The sequence below is a fragment of the Lepidochelys kempii genome, chromosome 1, assembly GCF_965140265.1.
Source record: "Lepidochelys kempii isolate rLepKem1 chromosome 1, rLepKem1.hap2, whole genome shotgun sequence".
Taxonomy (NCBI): Eukaryota; Metazoa; Chordata; order Testudines; family Cheloniidae; genus Lepidochelys; species Lepidochelys kempii.
In genome coordinates this window covers 258,038,572-258,061,744 of record NC_133256.1, presented here as the reverse complement: position 1 = coordinate 258,061,744, position 23,173 = coordinate 258,038,572, and the positions used below count along the sequence as shown (strand labels likewise).

The window sequence follows — 23,173 nt, the reverse complement described above, 5'->3', positions numbered from 1 at the left end:
AAGGTGCCACAAGTCCTCCTTTTCTTTTTATGTTTAAACTATGTAGCCAGGTAGGGTAGATAAACAAGTTTTTCCCAGGACAAAAGAATGTTGATTTACCTGCCTGCCTAGGTCTCTGATGTAAATCCAGCATTGTGTAAATCAACACAAAGCAAGCTTCCTTTGCTTACTAAGTCAACAGGAAAAACACATTAACAGGAGAATGAGAAAGACAGTGTGACCTCAGCACACCGAAGAACAAATAGTAGGGGAGAAGAACTTCATCTGGGGATACACTTCAAAGGGGTACAGTTCAAAAGTTGTCTGGATTATAAAAAGGAGGAAAAGAAAGTTCTTACTGGTGCATCACTGAAGGAGCAAAAAGGCCTGCACTTTTCATATCCATGAAACCTGGATTCTGGCTATGTGGTTGGTGATGCTTGGAGAATGCTTTAGATGCTTTAACTTGGACCAAGATTTTAGCCTGCTAAAGTTATGTTCAGTCTCACAGAAACATGTTATACTTTTGTTTTATTTGTCACCATCTCTGTTTCTATTATCTTTACTCAGTATCACTTGAATCTCTATCTTTGTTAATAAACTTCTCTTTCTTTTATCGTAAATGTGAATCAAGTAAGCGGGTGTGTACACTATTTCTCTGGAGGCAGCTGACTTGGTAATTACTGATAGTGTCCAGTGAAAAGGGCTGAATACCACAGGCAACCAAGCTTGTCAAGGGGGCTCAGAGACCGGGGTGCACCAAGAGTTACCTGCAAGGCAAAGCAAAGGCTGGTAAATTCCTGAGAAGTTTGTCTGGGGTGGCTAACAGACTGGGGAGACAGGCTAGCCCGGGCAGAGGGGTAACAAGTTCTGAGAGCCCCAAGAAAGTGTCATTGTGGTCTGCTGCAGATGCCCCAGTATTATTTTGGATCCATGGGGAATCTGCCAAGTGTGTCTGGGGGCAGATCTGGCAGCATTTTTTGCTTGGAGAGGGCAAATCTTGCCCCCCCCCAGGGCAAACTAGGGGATATCCAGGAGGGGATCCACCTCCTGAAGGAGGAAATAATGTGTTTAGCACTCCTTAGTCTAGGCAGTGCCAATAGAAGTTCTGCCAATGTAAGGCTTGCTGAAAGGGGATCTGAAAGCACTTTTACACTAAATTTGACATTAGCTGGAAATCTCTTTCCCAATTTCTAGGGAAACTACCATAAAACAAGATAGGTCAAGCCAAATCCTCTTAATGCTCAGTTGTCATCAATTCCTAACCTGACACTCAATATGAACATTCAGAGTCTAAGATATCAGATGTATCTTTTCTTCTGAAATCTTAGTCAACCCTCATGGTTTGCTTTGCAGGATCAGGACTTCCCATCTTATCTTTAGATTGATTAGTAAATATATATAATTAAGAATCAAACCACATACATTATGATTTTATCATCTACAAATAAATAAAAGTTAGCCACAAGCTGCAACTATATAATTTTGGATTAATTCACTGTATTTGCTATACCCATAAATTATTTCATAAATCATCCATTGCTTAACCACCCACTCACTGCCCTACATTTCCCATTTCTGTTATGTAAATATCATTTCAATATTAAATATTGAATCTGTAAATTACATTTACAGATTAAAGTTCAATTCTTATAGAGAAAGGGGAAACAATCCTGGTCGTCCATCTAAATTTTTCCATACTGAACTGATCTGGATGTGCCACACGTCCATTGATAACCCACAATCTATAAAACAGTTAGTTTTCCGTATCAGCCATTTGGTAACCAACTGGCACAAGCAAAAAGTTCTGCAGGTTTCTTAGTGGGAAGGGTCTTTCAACATTACACATCTTGCCCACACATGAGTCTCCCTAGCAAAGCCACAATTGGCAGCAAATAACATTTAGCAAATGAGGGGTTTTGTATTTTCCTAGCCTTCAATTTCCTTCTTTTGGCAGAAACAAATGGAATTGTATTTCCTTGCAATGACTGAGAGTCCAAAATAACTCAAACATGCTGAGGAGGTGAAAAGGTACATCACACAAACCAACACCCTGCGAGCCTGAACAATTAAGTTAATAGATTACAAGGGCAAAAGGGACCATTGTGGTCATCTTCTAGTCTGACCCCCAGTACAACGCAGGCCATAGAACTTCCCTCAGGTAATTCCTTCTGAACTATAGCAGATCTTTTAGAACAAAATCCAATCTTGATTTTAAAATTGCCAGTGATGGAGAATCTACCATGACCCTCGGTAAATTGTTCCAGTGGGTAGTTACCCTCACTCTTACCCTCATGCCTTATTTCCAGTCTAAATATGTCTAGCTTCAACTGCCTGCCACTGGATCATATCATACCTTTGTCTGCTAGATTGAAGAGCCCATGATCAAATATTTGTTCCCCATGTAGGTGTTGACAGGCTGTAACCAAGTTACCCCTTAACCTTCTCTTTGTTAACCTAACAAGATTGAGCTCCTTGAGTCTAACACTATTTCTAATCCTATAATTACTCTCATGGCTCTTTTCTGAACCTTCTCCAATTTATCAACATCCTTCTTGACTTGTGGGCACCAGAACTGGACATGGTATTCCAGCTGTGGTCGCACCAGTGCCAAATACAGAGGTGAAATAACCTTTCTGCTCCTACTAAAAATTCCCCTTTATGCATCCCAGGATCCCATTAGCCTTTTTGGCCACAGCGTCCTGGGAACTCATGTTCAGCTGACTATCTACCATGACCCTCAATTCTTTTTCAGGATCACTTGTAGGAGTGGGATTTTATATTTGTATTTCAGGTTTAATAATGTAGTAATGTATGACTTAATTTCATCCCGCCAGCCACCCTTTTTGAATAGCAGAAAGGAATGACCCTCTGGGGCACTGGTAGAAATGCATCTGACAGACTGCCAGTGACTGTACTGATGTTAAGGCAGGGACAGACCAGAACAATCCTTATGACTGATTATGGTCACCCTTTTGTTTTAGGACAAGATTCTAAGAGGTCCAGATCCATACCCTAGTCGTGGGCACCCTGGGCGCATGGGACCCCCACAATGAGCTGGTACTGAGAGCTTGCGGAGTCAGTCGACGCTACACCCGGCTCATGAGACAGCTAATCGTGTCCGACACCATCAGGTGGTCCAGAGACATCTACACGGAACACATCACAGGACACCAACAGTACCAGGTCGAGTAATCGAGAACACCACCCAGGGAAATAACCCATTTCCTTCCCTGATGACCAAGGGACGCACCCCACCCATGTACTTATTCTCTTCACCAGTACTGGCTTGGACTCTTAATACATTCCATGGGTGGCGTACCCGAGCCCATTTATCCACTGACGCTTTAAAAACTCCCACACCTCAATCTGTATCTATGCTAGTTATGTGGTATGTACCTCGTGAACTTTGTAACCGATACTTGCAATCCCCCATAACCCAAGCCCAACCCCAGACGTACAGTACCTTCCCTCTTAGCTTGTGTAAATTTGATTTTAAACATTAACTTTAATAAAAATTTGCTATAAGGTCTTGCTTCTTGTATGCATTGCAAACTAAGTTGTGTAAGTAACCATATAATCCTTTCCAAAATGAATACCTTTGAAGGTCTCTGTAAAAGACTGTGTGAATGAGGAATGTATACCTCAGGCAAAGATAAGGTGTGAAGGCCATTGTTATAGCCAGATGGTCAAGGAAAGAGGAGTGAAGAGACTTAACACCAGAGAACCATCAACGCGCATCCATGATTGAGGAAGGGCAGATTGACAACTCTGAGGTGGAGGCTGGCATGCCTAAAGACAGGACAATTGATTAAATCGAAACCAGGACAGAATGACCATCTCAGAGGTGTTTTGGAATGTTAACATCAAAAGATAACACCAATTAAGGAGTAACCGGTCACAAACTGACACTGCAAAATCCATAGACTTCAACAGAGAAAAAAAAGACTATAAGAACAGGGTGCTTGGCCATGGGACTTTGGGTTCATCTTGCCACAACTCCAGGAGCATCGGATCGCAACCGACAGAGCCCGGCTCCCCTCTGCGACCAATCTGGCTGTCCACTAGATTCATCCAAACTCTGGACTGGTAACTATAAACATCATTTGGGGGGGATGTGGGTGTGTGCTGCTGTATTCTCAATAAATGCGGCATATTGCCTTTTTCTCTGAAAAAGATCCTGTGTGCTTCTTATAAGCATAACCTGCTGCTTCCCAGGATAGAGTCCCCCATCCCGTAACGATGGCCTACATTCTTTGTTCCTAGATGTGTACATTTACATTTAACTGTATTAAAATACATGTTGTCTGCTTGTGCCCAGCTTACCAAGTGATCCAGATTGCTCTGCATTGGTGACCTGTCCTCTGCATTATTTATCACTCCCCCAATCTTTGTCAGCTGCAAACTTTTTCAGTGATCATTTTATGTTTTCTTCTAGGTCATTGGTAAAAATATTAAATCATCTAGGGCCAAGAACTGATCCCTGCAGGACACCTCTAGAAAAACTCCCACTTGATGATGATTCCCTGTTTACAATTACATTTTGCAACCTACCAGTTAGCCAGTTTTGAATCCATTTTACATGTGCTGTTAATTTTGTATAGTTCAATGTTTTTAACTGAAGTGTCATTTCAGTCCAAAAGCATGGTTAAGCTGCATGCTGTATTGTTACAACCACCACCTGATTTACTGCTTTCACCATGTCCTATCACAGGGCCTCAGTTAGTATTGATAATGTCAACAAGCAGGAGCCTAAAAATAATAATAAATATGTAGTTCGGATAACATGAAGGTGGTTCCTGCATCTGAAGCAATAATTAGATCCTGGGTTAAACAAGAGGTTATATTATTGCCTCAAGAGGTTGAAGGCAATAATATAAGGCTAGGGTGCCATTACTACCAAACTGTGCCGACGTGCTGCTCCTAATGGCCATTGCTCCCCCTTCATTTAAATGGAAGGGGGAGCCAGTGATTAAGCATTCCAAATCTTGAGGCAGTGTGCTCCTGCAGATTGTCATGGGACACCCAGGGAATCATGGGTTGCTAATTTCTCACCTTTTTTCAGGTGCCCTTGGTCTGTTTTTTTTTTAATCCACTGGGGTGGCAGTATTGTTGTTGCCAGTGTAAGTCCTGATCCTGCAAGGTGCTCAGCACCATGGGTGCCATGGGCAGGCAGCACCTTGTAGAATTGGACCCATTGAAATCAGGGGGCTAGCAGGACGAGTACTACGGCCTACTCACCCCTTCAGAGGGGTGAAGAATCTACCAGTGCCAGGGGATGTGAAGATTGATAGGCGGGGAATGAAGTGGCAGACAAGAGCGTAAAACTGGCCTGAAGTCAACAGGGATTATGAATAACTACAGTTTTAAAAACCATACCAATTGTGCCACTTTCAGCCCCAGCAATCTATTTGTACTCTGAAGGCTCTTCATCAAGAACATGGCTAGAATTTAATTTTAAAGGGAAACTTAGGTTAGCAATACTTCATTACGTGGGTCCGTGATACTGAACCAGTCTATCTGACTTTTGGGTTTTAGAGTAATTTTAAATGTTAAAAACTGCCCTCTGCACTAGTATTTCAGAAGAATTAAGACAGTGCTTAATTTGTGCCAGGGCTTGCCAGGGCTGAGCCCCGGCACAGCTAGACTTGGCAGTTCATAGCCCTGGCACCTCTGGGCTTGTCACATCCGTTATGAAAGTACAAAAATTGCTTGAGTTCCAGCACCTCTTTCATTACAAATTAAGCACTGGACTAAGTGCATGAGAAGTTTAAATTTTGTAAACCAAGCCATTTTTTTCAGTCTTGATTCTGATTAGACACTTCCTACATAAAGGAGAACCATTCCAAATGTTCACTGCCCTACTGCTTCACTTCATCAATTTGTTTCAAACCTTTGAAATTTTTTAAAGATTGATGTTGCATTATAAAGATTTTATTAGCACGGTTGGAATGTTCACCTAACTCACTTCTGGCTATGTCACTTGTGAGTACTGCAGATCATCTCAGATGAATGGTAATAAAACCTTTACATCCTGCCAGCTTTGATTCTGCATACGCCATATATGTTTTAGAAAAACTATTCTAAGACCATTTTAAAATGTCATTGGGATTGTTTCTTGTCTCCCTGTAGCTCTAGAGTCAGGAGCCTTCATTATCATAAGCCCAGCTGAACAGGGCTGAGAGATATTTCAGTAAAAGTAAAACATCTCTAATATAATGGTTGGTCCCTAAAAAAGCCTTTAAGGGCCTTTTCAGAGCTACATCTGAGTGCTGGGTTCCATGGGAAAAGAACGCAAATCTCCCATCTGTCGACCTTTAAAACCAGGAAATATTAGTTGTAATATCCTGACATTTTAAGATCTTGAAAATATTTTCCTGCCCATCCTGAGATCCTTGAATCTTGCCCGTCACCACAGGCCAGGATAATATTGGGAGGAAAATTGCCCATTTGAGAGAGGAAGGATGGTTCAGTGGTTAGAGCACTGGCCTAGGAAGTGGGTTCAATTCCCAGCTCTGCCATGACCTTGGGTAAGTCATTTAGCCTCTCTAGGTACATCTACTTTGCAATAAAAAAATCTGTGGCACCGAGTCTGAGCCTGGGTTAACTGACAGGCTCGCAGGGCTCAAGGCTCAAAACTGCAGCATAGACACTCAGGCTGGAGCCCAGACTCTGAGACCTACCCACCTCGCGGGGTTCCAGAGACCAGGCTCCAGCCTGAGCCCGAACATCTACATTGCAATTTTTAGCCCCAGGAGCCTGAGTCAGCTAACCTGCACCAGCCATGGCTGTGCTGCAGGTCTTTTATTGCAACGTTGACATACCATTTCTGCCTCAGTTCCCCCTCTGTAAAACAGGGATAATATTTCTTCCTTACCTCACAGGGTTGTTGTGAAAATGAATACATTAAAGAGTGTGAAGCGCTTTGGAATCTACTGATGAAAAACGCTAAGAAATAAGCATGATTAATATTTCAAGAGGAAACACTGCTCCAGTGGACTGATTTTTTTTAAAAGGTAGCTGCCTTGGGGCTGGGGATGTGCTTGTAAATCCTGGAGAAAGAGATTAGCAGACAGAGGGAAAATGAGGTGGTCAAATGTGTACAACAAACATTTATCACATGGCTATCATCATCGCTATAGGTCAGGTACATGTCTCCTCTTGCTTAACACTAAGCTATAGAATGGTGAAGCCAAAATTAAAAAAGTAAGTTTGGTTCCATTTCACTGTGAGGCCATAGCTACGTGCCCATCATCTACAGAATACGGACAGTTTCTCCCAAAATTTTCTTTCCCACAACCACCCACCTGAGTTCCTCCTACAGGAGAAACCCCACCTCTAAGGATGAGAGTCCAGTCTTCATGGCCCATTCAGTCCTTGGCCTCTCCCGTGAGACTGTCAGCAATGTCTGGTAGTGTCAATGATGTGGTTTTTGTAATGTGAGCAAAGATCCCAGCAGGAATGGGATTGAGATACCCAACAATTCATTATGTTGAATCATATTAAAGAAGTTCTGTATTAAAATCACAAATGAGTTTGATTCCCCATAGTTTAAATTCCAGGGTATTACTAATTAAGAGGTCTCTTGGTTTTTGGTGCTGTTTCTCTCCCTCTCTGTGTGAAACTTGCAAGCTGCTATTGTGTTAGTACATTCTAAGACAGAGTCTGTTCTCAAAGCAATTCTTTGTAACAACAACTACACACAGAGAGAGAGACTCAAAGTAATACTCTGTAACAACAGAAACAGCACCCAGAGACTCCCCGCCCTTTTGTTGTATTCATCTCGCTTTGTTATCAATTGTGATTAAAACAGAGATAGAGGATGTATGTGGATGGATGCTTGGTGTGGATAATAACTGAATGATCACGGAAGTGCCAGTCTAAGAATCCAGTGTCCATCACCTGAAGAAGGCGTCAAGTGGAAATAACCAGAGGACCCCCAGAGGGCAGACTGGAATCCACCCAACAGTCTCAAGGATGGGAGAACCAAAGAACAAGATAACATCTGGCAGCACAGAGCCATCAGGAATGTGCCATCTGCTGACTGATTCAGCAACAGCATGATGAAGCAATTCCCATAGACTGGCATAGGAAGAAATTCCTATAAAAATGGACTCTAGAAGGTGAGAACTTTGGGGTCTGATTCTGCAAACCAACCTCCAGGAGCATCAGACGAGCATCTGACAAGGCCCTGTTCCCTCCTCATGTCCAGGCCACCTGGCCAGTGGCTTGGCATGAACAACTCTAAAGCTGATAACTATGATAACTACCTTGCAGAACCTGTGTGTGTATGAATGAATGTGTGAATAAATATGAAATTGAATGGAATGTTAAAGCTATAACTAACTGCTTACTATGATTCTTTCTGTAGTCACAATAAATGTGGCATTTTGCCTTTTCCCCTTTAAAAAGATCCTGCTGGTTTTTATTTTATTGGTATAACAATTTCACATAGATACTCAAAGTTTCCAATAGTAATAATCTTCCAGCACAACTGAGCTAAACTGGAATCTAAGACCTGAAACTGAAATACTCTGTGTCCGATTCCTCCACTCCACATATCCTCCTAATTGATTTAGGGTATGTCTACACAGGGATTACAAAAGCCTGTGGCTGGCCTGGGTCAGCTGACATGGGCTTGTGGGTCTCGGGCTCCGGATTGAAAAATTGCTGTGTGGACATTTGGGGGAGGGTCCCTGAGCCCAGGCTTCAGCCTGAGCCTGAACATCTACACAGCAATTTTTAGCCCTGCAGCCTGAGTCCCATGAGTCCAACTCAGCTGACTCAGGCCAGCCACAGCCATGCTGCAGGTCATTTATCCTGGTGTAGTCGTTGAAAGCACAGTTCGTACCACTTGCGTCTAAGCAATTCAAAAGCAAAATTTAAATCATTAAACCATTAAGCCAGTTAAACTCTCAAGACTCTACTTGAGCATGCGGAAGCTTGAACTAGTACAAAAAATAGCTACTCGCCTCTTAAATAGGGCAGCCCAGTATGATGAACCCAGCTCCTTTGCTCCGTATTCTGCACTAGCAACTTGCCCATTTTGGGGTGTGATTCAAGGTGTTTATTATCCACAAAACTCTCAGTGGCCCACTCATTCTATGCTCCACTGCAGCAGCAGCAGCTTCTTCCCACCATGAAGTTGTCTTCAAGGCTGAACTCCAGGGGGCAATCTGCAAGTCATTTCTGATGGAAGACCCCTGGCTTTGACATTTTCTCCTGGAGATTCACCAGAGCTCAATTCTGGTAAGTTTGGGGAATCTGAAAAGACACACACACTCTGATTTTTTTTGATTGGGTGTATAGCCAAAGAGAATTTATCCCACCAATCAGAGAGTGTAATACTAACTGATCTGAGCCAGTTGTTGGCAACTGTTCTTTTTAATCTTTGCAATATATTGAGCGATCACAGAGAGAGCGAGCATCTCGCTTTGAGCAGTTCACCTTTCTGGGGACTGACTTACTGCTTGGGAAAGTGTGGAAGGCAATGTCTCACACTGCTTATGAAGCAAGTCCAGCACATTCATAGATACTAAGGTCAGAAGGGACCACTATGATCAGCCAGTCCGACCCCCTGCACAACGCAGGCCACAGAACTTCACCCACCCACTCCTGCGAAAAACCTCTCACCTATGTCTGAGCTACTGAAGTCCTCAAATCGTGGTTTAAAGACTTCAAGGAGCAGAGAATCCTCCAGCAACTGACCTGTGCCCCATGCTACAGAGGAAGGCGAAAAACCTCCAGGGCCTCTTCCAATCTGCCCTGGAGGAAAATTCCTTCCTGACCCCAAATATGGTGATCAGCTAAACCCTGAGCATAGGGGCAAGATTCACCAGCCAGATACTATAGAAAATTCTTTCCTGGGGATGAGGGCAGAGACACAATTGCCTTTCCTACACTCAGCAAGGAAACTGTTGCTGGGACACTGGATTGCATGAACTGATTCCATCTCTTATCCTTCCAACAGTGCAGCTAGCACATCCACATCCATGTTACAACCGCTGAAGCAGTGCAGTCAGAGATTCTGAAAGCAATCATCCTCTGGTGCCCAGTCCCAAAAAAGCAGGGCTTGTGGGCAATTACCAAATACAAAGCACTGCATTGTGGGATGAGTTGGAGGAGTGGTTCAATTGGTGTAACGATGATGCTCGTGACTTCCTGTCCAGGCTGGGAAGAAGTCATTGTAGACTGCACCAGCTCAGCAGAACCTGAGCTAGAGACTTTCTCCCAGCTACTGCAGCCAATTACTACAAAAAATGCTGGGACAGCTGTTATGCCAGGATGCTAGATGTTAAATTCCAAAAATGTGGCAAGCTTCACGCTTTCAAGGCCAGTGTGCTTGAGCGTCACATCAGAAGCAGACTTCATTGGGGCAGGCTGCACAAACAAACTGCTTCTATAAAAGCACCAGGCAGCCCCAAATGAAGGCTTGCTCTTGCTCATTCTCTTTCGTTCACTGAAACTAGGCTGCCAAGAAACCCAAGCAAACTGGGAAACCTTTACAATTGCAACTCCCTTTTTAATATCTGTTAAAAAAAAAAAACCTACTAACCATAAAAAAAAAACTAGTATTCCTTTCCCTCAAGAAAACTAAGCTCTTAATCACAGGTGCCTCTAATGAGGTGTGAAGCTTATGGAGCAGTTTCTGTACCTTGCTGCAGGGTCCCAGAATTAGGTTGATGGGAGATTGGTATAATCTGTCAAAAGATGGCATCTTTTCATGTCCAACACTCCAATAGTCACATGAGTCAGTGGCAAGAGGTCTTCCCTACTGTGCCAGCATGACCCTTAGCTAGATTGCATCTGGCAGGGGGAAGAATACGAGAGAAGTGGCATGTAGAGAGAAAGAAGTCAGTGAGGAAGGATGCATGTCAGAACTGGAAAGTTAAGATCAAAAGAGAGAAAGCCCTTGAAGCACGTGAAACCACATTAAACAGAAGCAGATGTGCCCATGCAGGGGCATGAGCTTTCACTGCCACTTCAGAGAAACTGGAGGAGACATGACTCCCTAAGGAGGAGTCCTTCTCAGTTGACTCATGTATGCAGGCTGCCAGGGGCAATAACGTTGCAATGCATTGATCATTGCTCTCTCATGGCCAATTGAACATAAGAACGCCCATACTGGGTCAGACCAAAGGTCCATCTAGCCCAGTGTCCTGTCTTCTGACAGTGGCCAATGCCAGGTACTTCAGAGGGAATGAACAGAACAGGTAATCATCAATGATCCATCCCCTGTTGCCCATTCCCAGCTTCTGGCAAACAGAGGCTAGGGACACCATCCCTGCCCATCCTGGCTAATAGCCATTGATGGACCTATCCTCTATGAATTTGTCCAGTTCTTTTTTGAACCCTGTTATAATCTTGGCCTTCACAACATCCTCTGGCAAAGAGTTCCACAGGTTGACTGTGCATTGTGTGAAGAAATACTTCCTTTTGTTTGTTTTAAACCTGCTGCCTATTCATTTCATTTGGTGACCCCAAGTTCTTGTGTCAGATGTTCTTGTGTTTGCAGATGGCTGACATTCTGAGATAGAAGAGTGGCAGGTGGAACTGCAAATCAGTGAGGGGCAAGAGACCCTTATCTTAACCACATTAAGACCCTTCAAGGCAAGTGCTAGAGAAATGCTAGATTTTATAATAACTATTGTCTATAAAATGGGTGCTTCAGGCAAGTCTTCCCCTGCCCTGGCACTGGGAATGAACAGAGAAAGGAGGCAAGACATTGGCTACACATGTATCAGAGATAGCCAACATTCTGTGGAAAGTTATTTTATTTCAGTATTTCCACACACTCTGTCACAGATCATGCACTAGTCCTTCCCCCTTCCAATCCACAATATCACAGCCTGGGAGATATGGGGGCATATCAACCGCCCACTTCATAACATGGGCACCCAGGCTCCGTGACACCAGGGGCCACACCAGCAGGTTGCCAAGAGGCAAAGGGCAGTCTTTTTACATAATTGCTTTTAATTTTAAAAATCTTCAAATAACTTAAAAGATTTAACGATTGAGCTCAATGGCAGTAAAAACCTGCAGTTGAGCTAGTTGGTCCTCACGCTGAAGTTACAGGGAACACAAAGAATCTTATATGTGACCCCAGCAATAGCAACACACACCAAGGCATTCCCAGAGCCAAGAGTGCAGAACAACAGACTTGGGTTCTGATCCTGTTACAATCATTTGTCTCCATGGGCTGCCCTTCCTTCCTTGAACTGGGGAAGTGGCCATGAGCTGCAATATTCACATTTTATTCTGGGCATCCTTGTTCTGTATTTTAATTTCATATAGAAAGTAGCCCATGAATGGGTAAGTCTCAGAAGCGCTCCTGGCTATTACTCTCCTCTCAATACAACTAGATTTTTTACTGAATTTTAACACTGATAGATGCCAGCTTGACAACTCTTACAAATGGATGCAGATGAGTGTCAACTTCCAGCACACTGGCCTCCCCCTCTTCCCCCACATCCTTCATGCCTCAGCCCTGACCTGATCTAACTACTCTCTGTGGAGCACATGGTCAACTCAAGCTCTGTGACCCATTATATCTTTGGCCTATGCTGAGACTGCCAACAATGGGGCGATTGTTGTCAGTTGTGGTAGCTGCCTGCACGATGAGAGCACCTGGCTCCCTAGGAACCAAGCTGAGGCCACATCCTTGCAACTAGATCAGTGGGGAAAAAGTTTTACATTTCAGAATTGAACAGATGAAGTGATGAAAGTGACTGAAGTGAAATGGAACAAAGTCTTGCAGGAGAGAGAAAAAGAAAGACAGCTTCAATCTCCATTTGATACATAAATTCAACTTTGGAGCAACAAGAAATTGTCATAAAAACATTAATCATTAGGTTGCCAGAAAGAAACAAAGGGCTCGCTTACAGTGTCTATATAAAGATAGGGATTTGACAAGAACAGGGAAGATTTCCGAAGCCAAACCAGACACTGGTTTCCCCCTATTCTTGTCTCACCCTTTTTTGTAGGGTTTTGATAATTCCTGACCATGCTATTACTCAATTATGTCAAGGCCATTGTATTGGAGTCGGCACCAAGTGAGGGGGGTGAGAACACTGCAGAGATGAATGCACAGAGGGAATCCATCCATCCCCAGATATTTTAATAGCTTTGTTGACCTTAAAGTAACTAGAGGGAGGGTGAGTTTCTCAGTCCTCCAAGGGACTCAAAGTCTCACCTGTTTGTGTTCATGGCAGGAAGACTGATACTGGAAGGACAGCGAGAACAAGAAAGGAAAAGGGGTAAACTCCACGAACATGAGCGAGAAACAACCAACACCACACCCAACACTGACTGCTGCAAAAGTTAAAAATAAAATAACACAAAGTCAATTTGTTAACTCTTTGGAGACTACAGATTTTATATAACACACAGCTTTCCGAGCTTTTGGCTAGCAGCCTAGAAAGTAGCAGTCGTCTAGGGGTTAAAAATTTAAAATGTAACATTGCATTTATCACTGAATACTGTCGGACAAACTGGTTAGACTGGACTGACTGCCTGAGAAAACCTGTCCTAGGATAAATGCACATCCCTAGGAATCATCTTACCAGCACCATCTTTAATTAGAAAATATGGCCTAAGTCTCTCTGCTGGGACTCCACCCCTGAGATTTACATCACAAGTCCCTGCACCACCTTTAAGAGGGAAATAAAATAAGGTCTCAGATCTCTTCTCCTGAGTCTCCAAAATTGCAATTCATCTCCTCAGCTTTTGTGTTGCTTTTAAATAGAAAGGCTGGGTATTAAAAATAGGAAAAGGAGACAACTCCAAAACTGCACGCACACAGAATAGTAGTACTTGTCATTCAAGACAGACAGAGCCCCACCATTGTCAGAGGGTGGCAGCAGGAACGAAGCTGTGTAGTCCCAAGCAGATAGGTGATTCATGCCTGCAATGCAGGAGATATAGCTGTGTGCCTGGCCACTCCCTCAAAGCTGTATAATCATCTGGAGGCAGGCAGGGAAGGACAGCAGAGAAAGAACAGCACAAAATGGCAGTGGAAGTTGAAATACTGCAGAAATCCACCCACAGCAAGACCAAACAGAGGACATGTGAATTATGTGCCCCACTGTCCCAATGACTTTACACTGCAAACAGTACAAGTTTAACCTGTGGGAACACAGAAGGGGAGATCTACCTCAGCTCTCCCCTTCCTTCCCCTCCTCTCAAAACAGAGATACATACCCTTCATCTCCTGTTCCCAGTAACTCATTCCTAGATGGCTACTAGGCACTAATACTGCACTTAGTATGTATGGGCCAGATCCTCAGCTGGTGTAATTCAGTGTGGCTTCATCAACTTCAGTGCAGCTTCACCAATTTACACCAGATGACAATCTGATCCATGTGTGTCTATCGCAAACCCTTCTGTTGTATAAACCTGCTTCCACTTATTACTGAGAGTAAAAAACCACAATGGCATGAGAGAGATGCTATAAGAGGGAAACTTAGAAAATAGGCCCTATATTCGGCCTCTTACTCTGCACATCTGAGGTCCCACCTTGACTATTCTTGATTTCTAAGGCAATTCCACCAGGAACACCCAATGGATCTTGCTAGCCAGGAATGGCAAACCCCACTCCCTCCTCAGCCTCATGAGGGCGGGATGTACATGCAAACGGTTTCTTCCCAGGTTCAGTGGGACCAGCACATACTTGAAGTGGTGGTGCACCTTTGACTGATCACATACACCCAACATACCAAGGATGAGACTGCTGTTGGACTCCACACTGGCAGAAACGTCAGCCATGTGCATATTTCTCCTGCAAGCCTTACACCCCTAAATACTGCCTGTACAATCATCATGCAGAGTTCACTCTGTAATACAATCACTGCTATACACAGTCCTATTAAAAAATCCCAGTTGGGCTGCTATGCACTTCTGGGTCTGAGTGGGAGAGAGAGGAAAGGAAAACAATAAGGTATGTGAAACAGAAGGAAACACATGACGGGGGGGAAGTCAGACAGTGGAAAAAAATACTAGATGTCAACAATAAGTTTGCTCAAATTGACACTGGATTCACTGGCCCAGTTCCACCCACTCTAACAAGGAAGTGAAGGGGTTCACTCCCTGCAGCAATTAGCATAGGGAAAAGAGGGCACAGTGTTTTGGTAGAAGGTTGGAACACCTGCAGCAGGCCTTAAGAACAAACACTGCTCAGTGATTCCCCTCCATCCCCCCAGTCAATAGATAACAGCTGGGACAGAGAACAGTGGAACTGGACCAGTAGCACCAAGAAATCCAGCGGGAGCACCAACTTCACAGCAGGAAGTATGGATGGCCTAAAGAAAAAGGTTGTGGGGTTTGTTTTGTTTTGTTTTGGGGGGGTAGAGGGGGGGAGGGGTGCGGTAACATTTAGTAAGAGTCAAACAAAGTCCATCTTGGCCAGACAACCCCAACATCATTCTCCCATGTAAAGTCCCATTACGTCTGCAGCAAGACCTGTGGCTCTGAGAGGGAGCTGTAGAGGGTGTAGCCCAACTCATCCACTTCTTCAGGGGTGAGCTCTGAAAACAAGTTCACCTTGGGATTCAGAGCACTGGGTAAGACACCAGCCTCCAAGTAGCCAATCAGGCCCTTCAGTGCCTGCAGGAAGCGGTCAGCTAGCACATCTTGGGACCAGTCAGACTCCTCTTGGGCCAGGTGCAGGATGACATTGGTGAGCTGGCTGGCAGTGAGGCGGCCCAGTGCTGGGTTTGACTTGCACACAGCTTTGAGAATCTTGAGGCACAAGCAACGGCAGCCAGAATCGCCTTGGTCCAGGGCCCGCAAGCGAGCTGTCTCCGCTGGCCGCAAGCTCAGTCGCCACAGATTGTCATACTGAGCCAATCGGTGGGGTTTGGCCACCAGGTTGGTGTCACCCAGTGCCAGGGATGGTAGGAAGTCAATAAGAAGGTGCCGCTCTGGCTCATACTGGACTTCCAATGTCAGGGTCTCTGGGGGCGCTGCCGGACGGATCACATAGTCCAGTAGAGACCCAATGGCTGGCCAATTGATGGAGCCTGCTACTACTTTCTCAAAGGTGTCTGCCACAGCCTTGGGGGAGAGGTAGCCCCCCACCACACAGCGGTCCCAGTAGCTGCTCCCACGGGGGAAGTATTCTGGGTTTTCCCGACGTACCAGGCAGAAGCCAGGGATGTTCATGATGGTGTCCTCACCTGGAATGCATGACCACAGGTTCTGCTCCAAGACCAGAGGCACAATGAGCTGAATGTGATCAGCTGTCACTACCTGTCAGAAGAGGGGAAAAAAGGGCGAGAGATAACAGTTGAACCTGCTGGGATAAAGCTACCTATCTGCTCACCACACATCTTCCTTCAAATGGGAATCCAAGAGGCTCTTTCTAAGTGGGACTCTCTGCCTTCCTTTCATCAGGAAACATGCAGAGGGATCATTCTTCATAATCCAGGGGAAAACTGCAGGGCATATTGAAATTTGGTATTTATTCAGCGTTTGCCTGAAAGATCTTTATGCACCTTATGAACTCAAATGGATATACCAACTACAAAACGGATTGTTTCACATACCACTACATTGAATCCACCTCTTGGGTATGATGTGGCAGTTGTTTCAGCATACAGCAACATTACACAACAGTTTGGGACACCAACTGGAGAATAACTGACAAACTGCAGGGAGAGCTTAAGTTGTCAAATCTGAATCATCCCACAATAGAATCTGGCGCAGGTGCTACAGTCAATCTCCCATTCTCTTAAGGTGTGCTGGGATCTTTAATGATCATATGTGATTAAAACCTCAGATTTAAGTTGCATCCGACATGCAGCACTCCATCCAGGAGCATCGATTCAGTGCTGCCTCAGAAGTGACTCACTCACTGTAGCCTGTAGCCATTTTTGCATCAAAGTGATCTACAACAGAGCTTGCTCTCCAGTTCAACTCTGCCATGTGTTAACAAAACAAACACAAAAAAGTAGGAAAGGCTTACAGGAATATACAAGAGTTCCGAGGGAAGCAACACATTTGGAGGAGGACGTGCAAGGCAAGTGCTGTGGGGAAGGATAGAGAAAAATGGAGATGTGGCAGAGGCAGAGCAGGAAAATACAAAGGGGGCAGAGAAAGAAGGAACTGGGACAGTCAGACAGGAAAAAATGAAGACAGTAAAGGGCAGATGTTCTACAGACACAGCCAGAACTGCCTGTCTGTTTTGCAAAAACAGACAGGCAAATATATTACCAGGAAATGCGGCATCGGAAGGCTTTTTAAACAGGAATGCTGTACTGAAGCAGCACAGCCAGCAGGCAAGCCTGAAATACCTCTACCCAGTCACCCTGCAGCATAATGGCTACCACACTCCAATGAGTTACCTGCAGATCATCGTACAGGCTGCCACTGAGGTACATGTCACGCAGGGGCATGTCTGGCAGCTTGGCACGTAGGAAGCTACGCAGTTCAGCGCAGATATCTACAGCTGCCTGCTTGGCCCGGGCCTGCTCTTCTGCAGGGATAGCCACTTTCCTCCGGTAGTAGGCAAAGAGTTTTTCTTGCAGGGACAGGCGGAGGTGCGACTTCTTCAATTCTACTTGGCTCCTCTTGGCAGACGGTTTGGGCTTTGCAGGTAGGAACGCATCTGCCAGGCAAGAGAGAGAAATCCCATAATCCCCAACATTTCATTGCTAAACGTTTGACAGAAATAACTTGGTGGCGCTGAAGTGCAGCCCCCTCCAGGATGGAATTTAGCAGTCATTTTGCAGGCTTTATTATGAGTATCATAGTAGGAGAAAGTTGTGAATAATTTCAACAATGACTACTAAAGGAATTAGGTGGGCAGACAGTAAGTTCCCTGAGTTGGAATTTAACCAGGACAATGAGACTAACACCCCATATCTTGCAAAAAAGAAATTATGTTGATGACTGTAAGTGGGCAGCGCCTGTTAAATTTTATCCAAAAGACAGCAGCCCTTGCAGCACAAGTGCCTCTAACATGATGCAGGAACAATGAACGGACAGAGTACACCTCCCTGAATCACCAGCACCTGAGTTTTTCCTGAAGGGCTCCTACAATGTACTGACTAAGCCCAATGCAGTTTAGCTTGTGAGATCTGATGCAGTTACAGTAATTTAAGGTGGTATGTCTGCCGGGGCTGTATTACCATCATAGATCAGGAGGCAGGCCAGAGCAGGTGGGTAAGCAGGAAGACCTAAGAGACGCTGCAGGTCAAGGGCTTGTATTGTTTCTTGGGAAAGAGAGAAGATTTCCCAAGGATCTCTCTCCCAGACCTTCCATCTGACAGCTAGACCTGAACAGATACCTTCTCAGATCTCATTGATACAACACCTCTTCATACTGAAGCACTTCTCTCTGGTTGAAGCAGCCCTCCCAGCACCAGGGGAAATAATGTACCCCTTCCTCAGGCAGTATTCAAGGAGATAATTTTAAGAGCTGCTGTAATGCCTTTATTCAGCTCCTAGAGAACTACCGCACCTTTGGGGGATGACAGAGCCCATTTAATGACTTCAGATGACATAATTCAGCTCTTGACTTAGATGCCCTGGTCATTAAGCTTCTTGCTGCTCCCTCAGTAGCAAATGCCAAAGCCATCCTGGAGTTGGCCTGCTTGCGGAAACAGATTTGGACACCAGGTAAACTTCTGTGCCAAGTTATTATTTTGCAGATTCTACCTTAAAAACTGGTGATCCTTAGAGGTTGGTTAAAGATCTCAATTTTACCTGGAGAGGGGGTAACAGGATTGAAAGGGCAGCTGCTATAATGTTGAAGGTATCACACTGCTTATTACCTGCGTCTAAAGCTGAAGGGTCAGTGGGGAGGGTCTGTAGGGAACGGCTTAGGTTTGTCTTCATATCCTGGTTCAGTAAACGTGATGAGGACCCCAGCCAGTTTGGCTCCTCCCAGCTTCTCTTTCCTGACTGACTCAAGCGGGTGGGGCTGCTGGGAGCACTGATTGCCCGGTCATACATCTGAAATGGCATCACAGGGACGCAAGAAGTTACGTTTGTTAAGTGCCCCATCCATTAGGAAGCAACCAGCCCATAGCCCTTCATTGGGTCCTTCCCATCCCCACATTCCTCAGTGTTCATCTCTCTACCCCTCACCTTGTTACCTTCACTATCTCCGTTCTAATGTTCCATGCCCCTCCTCCACACAAGCACATCTTCCTTCCCCTCAGACTTCCCCTCCTCACACTTACTCGTTTGACAGCCAGAGTGGCAATGCCCAGCATGGCAGCTCCGCCCACACCCAACACGAGCCGGGCATTGGATAGCACAAAATCGATGGCTGTGCCAATGCCGTTGTCATCCTTCTTCCCCTTGCGCTCTCCAGCACCTGCCATCTCACCTTGAGAGGAGAGAACAGATTTGTCAGAAAGCTGTACCCCACCAATCTAAACCTCCATCTCCCCAGTCCATTGCTCACTGTTCTTTGGAAGTTAGGATTTCCCACAATGAATCAGATGTAGTCCATCTATTTCTGTATTTTGCCTCCTGCCACATTGGCTTAGACCATGTCTAGTCAGTTATCTTGCCTCCGACAATGGCCAATGTCAGACTCTCCAGAGAAAGGAAATAAAACCCCTTTAATGTCCCTAATTACATGGTATTATAGTCACAGGGAAAACTTCTTCCACTCCAGCTCTCAGTTTATGACCTGAAGCATGATGATTAACAGGTCCTGACATTTCGCCTGGGTCATTGCGGAGGCTTTACACATAAATGTAGTAACCCTCACTCTAGTACTAGCACCTGCAACGCTGCAGCACAGAATGCTGTCCTGGGGAGACAGCAAATGAGAGGGCAGCAAAAGCTGAGGAAGGGGCTCAGAATCCACCCAGACGGGTAGTGGGGGAGCAGTGGAAATAAAGCTGTTAGAGAAGAAGAATCTAGATGCTGAGGTAGCAAGTGAACTGGAGTCTGGGTAGGAGGTGAGGTGATAAAATAAAAGAACCAGAGAATAAAAGTAGGGGACTGAGAACGAGGAAAGAAGGAAAATAGGAAAGGTTTCAGGTCAGGAGAAGCAGAAAAATACACAGACCTGGGCATGTGAGCAGGCACTGTTAGAGAAGGGAAGTAGAAGGAAATACAGTCTACAGACTTACCAGAGAGAGTGTATCAAGGGGGAAAAAAACTGAAAGGAAATATAAGTGGTGAAAAATGGAATTGATCAAAAAATTTTTAGATGAAAACAGATCCTGAAAACAGTAAATATGACTCCCACCCACAAAGGACCTAAATTATATTAACAGAGGCAATGACTGTTTGAGCATCTATTGAAGGAATAGGACTGAAAGGTGCCCAATAGATAAGTAAGAGCCCTCTAGGTGAAGAAACCCTGCTTGTGGATAAACTCGATGAAAAGAGATACAGCCACAGGAACACCAAATTTAAGAGTACTCCAATCCAAGGGGAAGCAAGAGTGGAGCTGGACCTGCAGCCAAGGAGAGGAAAAGTTGATTCTTCCCTGAAGCGACACTGTATATTGTTAAATAATCTCTTGTTCTTCTTAATAACAATGTATTTGGTACTAACTGCATAGAGTAAGGAAGAATAACATGTACAAGTTCCCAAAGGTTAATGAGATGGTAACACAGTTTGTTATTACAAGTAGTCTTTGGTAACGTTCTATATTATTTAAGTTCCTTGTACAATTTTGGGGTTCTCCCCTATAAAATTATAAAAATTTAAAATGATTCCTTTTGTCTTGGTTTGCCTCTGCCTCTCCTCACAGTTAGCATAGTCTAGCTGGATCACCACATAACTATCTAACGCTTTTTTTTAAAATCTCTCTAACATATTTGCCTCAGTTATGTCTTGCAATAGTGATTTCTACATGTTAATTATATGTTAAACCATATTACCTTTTATGTCTTTTCCCTTTAATCAGCTGAATACTGTACTAGGGGAAAAAGAAAAGGAGTATTGTGGCACCTTAGAGATTAACAAATTTATCTGAGCATAAACTTCTGTGAGCTACAGCTCACTTCATTGGATGCATTCAGCGTTTTCCACTGAATGCATCTGATGAAGTGAGCTGTAGCTTACGAAAGCTTATGCTCAAATAAATTTGTTAATCTCTAAGGTGCCACAAGTCCTCCTTTTCTTTTTGCGGATACAGACTAACATGGCTGCTACTCTGAAACCTGTACTAGGGGACTGGCCCCTATGCCATTTAATCTCCTTTCCAAACTAGAGAGTCCTAGTCCCCTTCTATAGGATTGCATCTAATTGCAGAAACTACAATCTAGTTGTCCATAGGGGCAAAAAAAAAACAAACCAGAATTATTCTAGTGGTGTGCAAGAACAAAGGAACTGCTGTACAAGATAACACCCAAGGCCTAGTATCCCTTCTCTGACAGTGGTTAGTACCAGATACTTCAGAGGAAAATGCAAGAAGCCCCATAATGAGCAATTATGGATTAGCCTGCTCATAGGGGAAGTTTCTTCCTAATCTCTGGGAGTTTACACCCTAAAGCATGAGGGTTTATCATTTATACAAAGATCACATGCAATGTAACTATAAATGTTCTCATTCAGGGATTCTCAAACTTCACTGAGCCTGCCTGAGCCCACTCCGCCCGGGTGGGGGGGGCCAAAGCCCCACCACCCTGGACCAAAGCCAAAGGACTTCAGCCCCAGGCACGGGGCCTGTAACCTAAGTCCTAAACCCAAGGCTGAAGCCCTTGGGCTGTAGCTTTGGCCCCAGGTGGTGGGGTCGGGCTCCAGCCCCAGGCCATAGCAAGTCTAAGCCAGCCCTGGTGACCCCATTAAAATAGGGTCCCAACCCACTTTGGGGTCCCAACCCACAGTTTGAGAACCACTGTTCTCATTCATATGCACGTGTAATTTTGAATCCTACTAAATTATTGGCTTCAGTAGTATATAATGGCAATGAGTTCCACTGCTTAATTATGTGTACAAAAAGTATTTTCTTTAATCACTTTAAAACTTGCTATTTTTCAGATTCATCAAGGATGTAGCTGCACTAGGGAACTTTTCAAAACTATTTTAAAGCCAGTTCTGCTATACTGACTTTAGAACTGGCTAAAGGCACACTATTCACCATGTTTTAGGCAGTTTATAATGGCTACACTTGTTTTTCTGAACCAGTTCCCAAAATCACTTAAAATTCCAAGAACTCAAGAAGGATGGTCTCTGAGCTGAGGAGTTTGCAGTTGCATTACTTTTAGTCACTATACAGAAGATGTAGCAGCTGTCCACAGTGGTACCACTAAAACAGTGGTTCTCAACCAGTAAATAGTCTGGGAATGAAGGCCCTGGGGCAGAACTGTAACTAGGCATTCTAGTGCCCAGGGGAAGCAAGCATATTTGCACCCCCTACCAGAGGTGATGTGGGAGGGGACCACGTGGGGTCATATTCCCCCACCTCCCAGATTTTTTGGTTGCCCGCTGGTAGACAAGCTGGGTAGCCCACTGAGGTGAGTTGGGATAGAGGTGGTACACCTCCCCCGAGATCTGCTGTGCAGGGCTGGCCCAAGCTGCCCTCACAGCTTTGTTCCCTGGGCAGCTGCACCACTCGCCCAGCTCTTGCTATAGCCCTGCCCTGGGGTGGTTTTGGTCGTATCCTAACCCTGGGGGAGGCTGGATCCTGCCAAGCACTTACCCCACAGTGGCGTCTGCTACTGTGGGGCTGTCTGGGCTTGGCTCTCCGATCTGGCCATTGCAAACTCCAGGGTTGCAGTCCTGCTCAGGTTTAGCCCCATGACGCCAGCTGAACCAAATTTGTATGAGTTGCATTGTGACCTGGCTCATGTGATTGCAGTACAATTCACTCAAATTTGGCCTAATCAGTCTTCCGTCATGACAGCTGGGCCAAACCTGAGTGGCACTGGGAACCCAGAGGTTGCAGTGCCTAGAGCAGGGAGGTGAGCCCAACCAGCCCTGTACGATGGGAACCACAGAAGCTGCCACATGACCCTTTGAAACATTCCGACGACATAATTTTGAGTCCCTACTCATGGGTTGAGAAACCCTGCAATAAAACAAACAAAAAACAACAAAAAGCATACTATGTGGCTGCGAATGACCTACCTAAGGCTTAATGCATCTGTGAGGGGAACACCGGAGTACTGCTTGTACAGATGGATATTCAGGCACCCTCTGGACTTTCTTCTTCACATTTGTGGTGGGCAGAAGATATTAACCATCTGTCCAGGAAGATTAACGGTTTTGGAAGGAGAAAAGAAGG

At 44.8% G+C, this 23,173-nt stretch overlaps 1 protein-coding gene across 1 annotated transcript; it reads right to left on the bottom strand.

Moving 5' to 3' along the window:
* Positions 1–1,553: 1,553 nt before the first annotated feature.
* MIEF1 (mitochondrial elongation factor 1) lies at positions 1,554–23,104 on the bottom strand. The gene is made up of 5 exons (XM_073326809.1): positions 23,017–23,104; positions 19,161–19,309; positions 18,750–18,930; positions 17,319–17,581; positions 1,554–16,224 (listed from the first exon to the last, which is right to left on the bottom strand). Exons 2-5 carry the CDS (start codon positions 19,302–19,304, stop codon positions 15,418–15,420), a joined length of 1,395 nt encoding a protein of 464 aa, XP_073182910.1. The 5' UTR covers positions 19,305–19,309; positions 23,017–23,104; the 3' UTR covers positions 1,554–15,417.
* Positions 23,105–23,173: the final 69 nt, after the last annotated feature.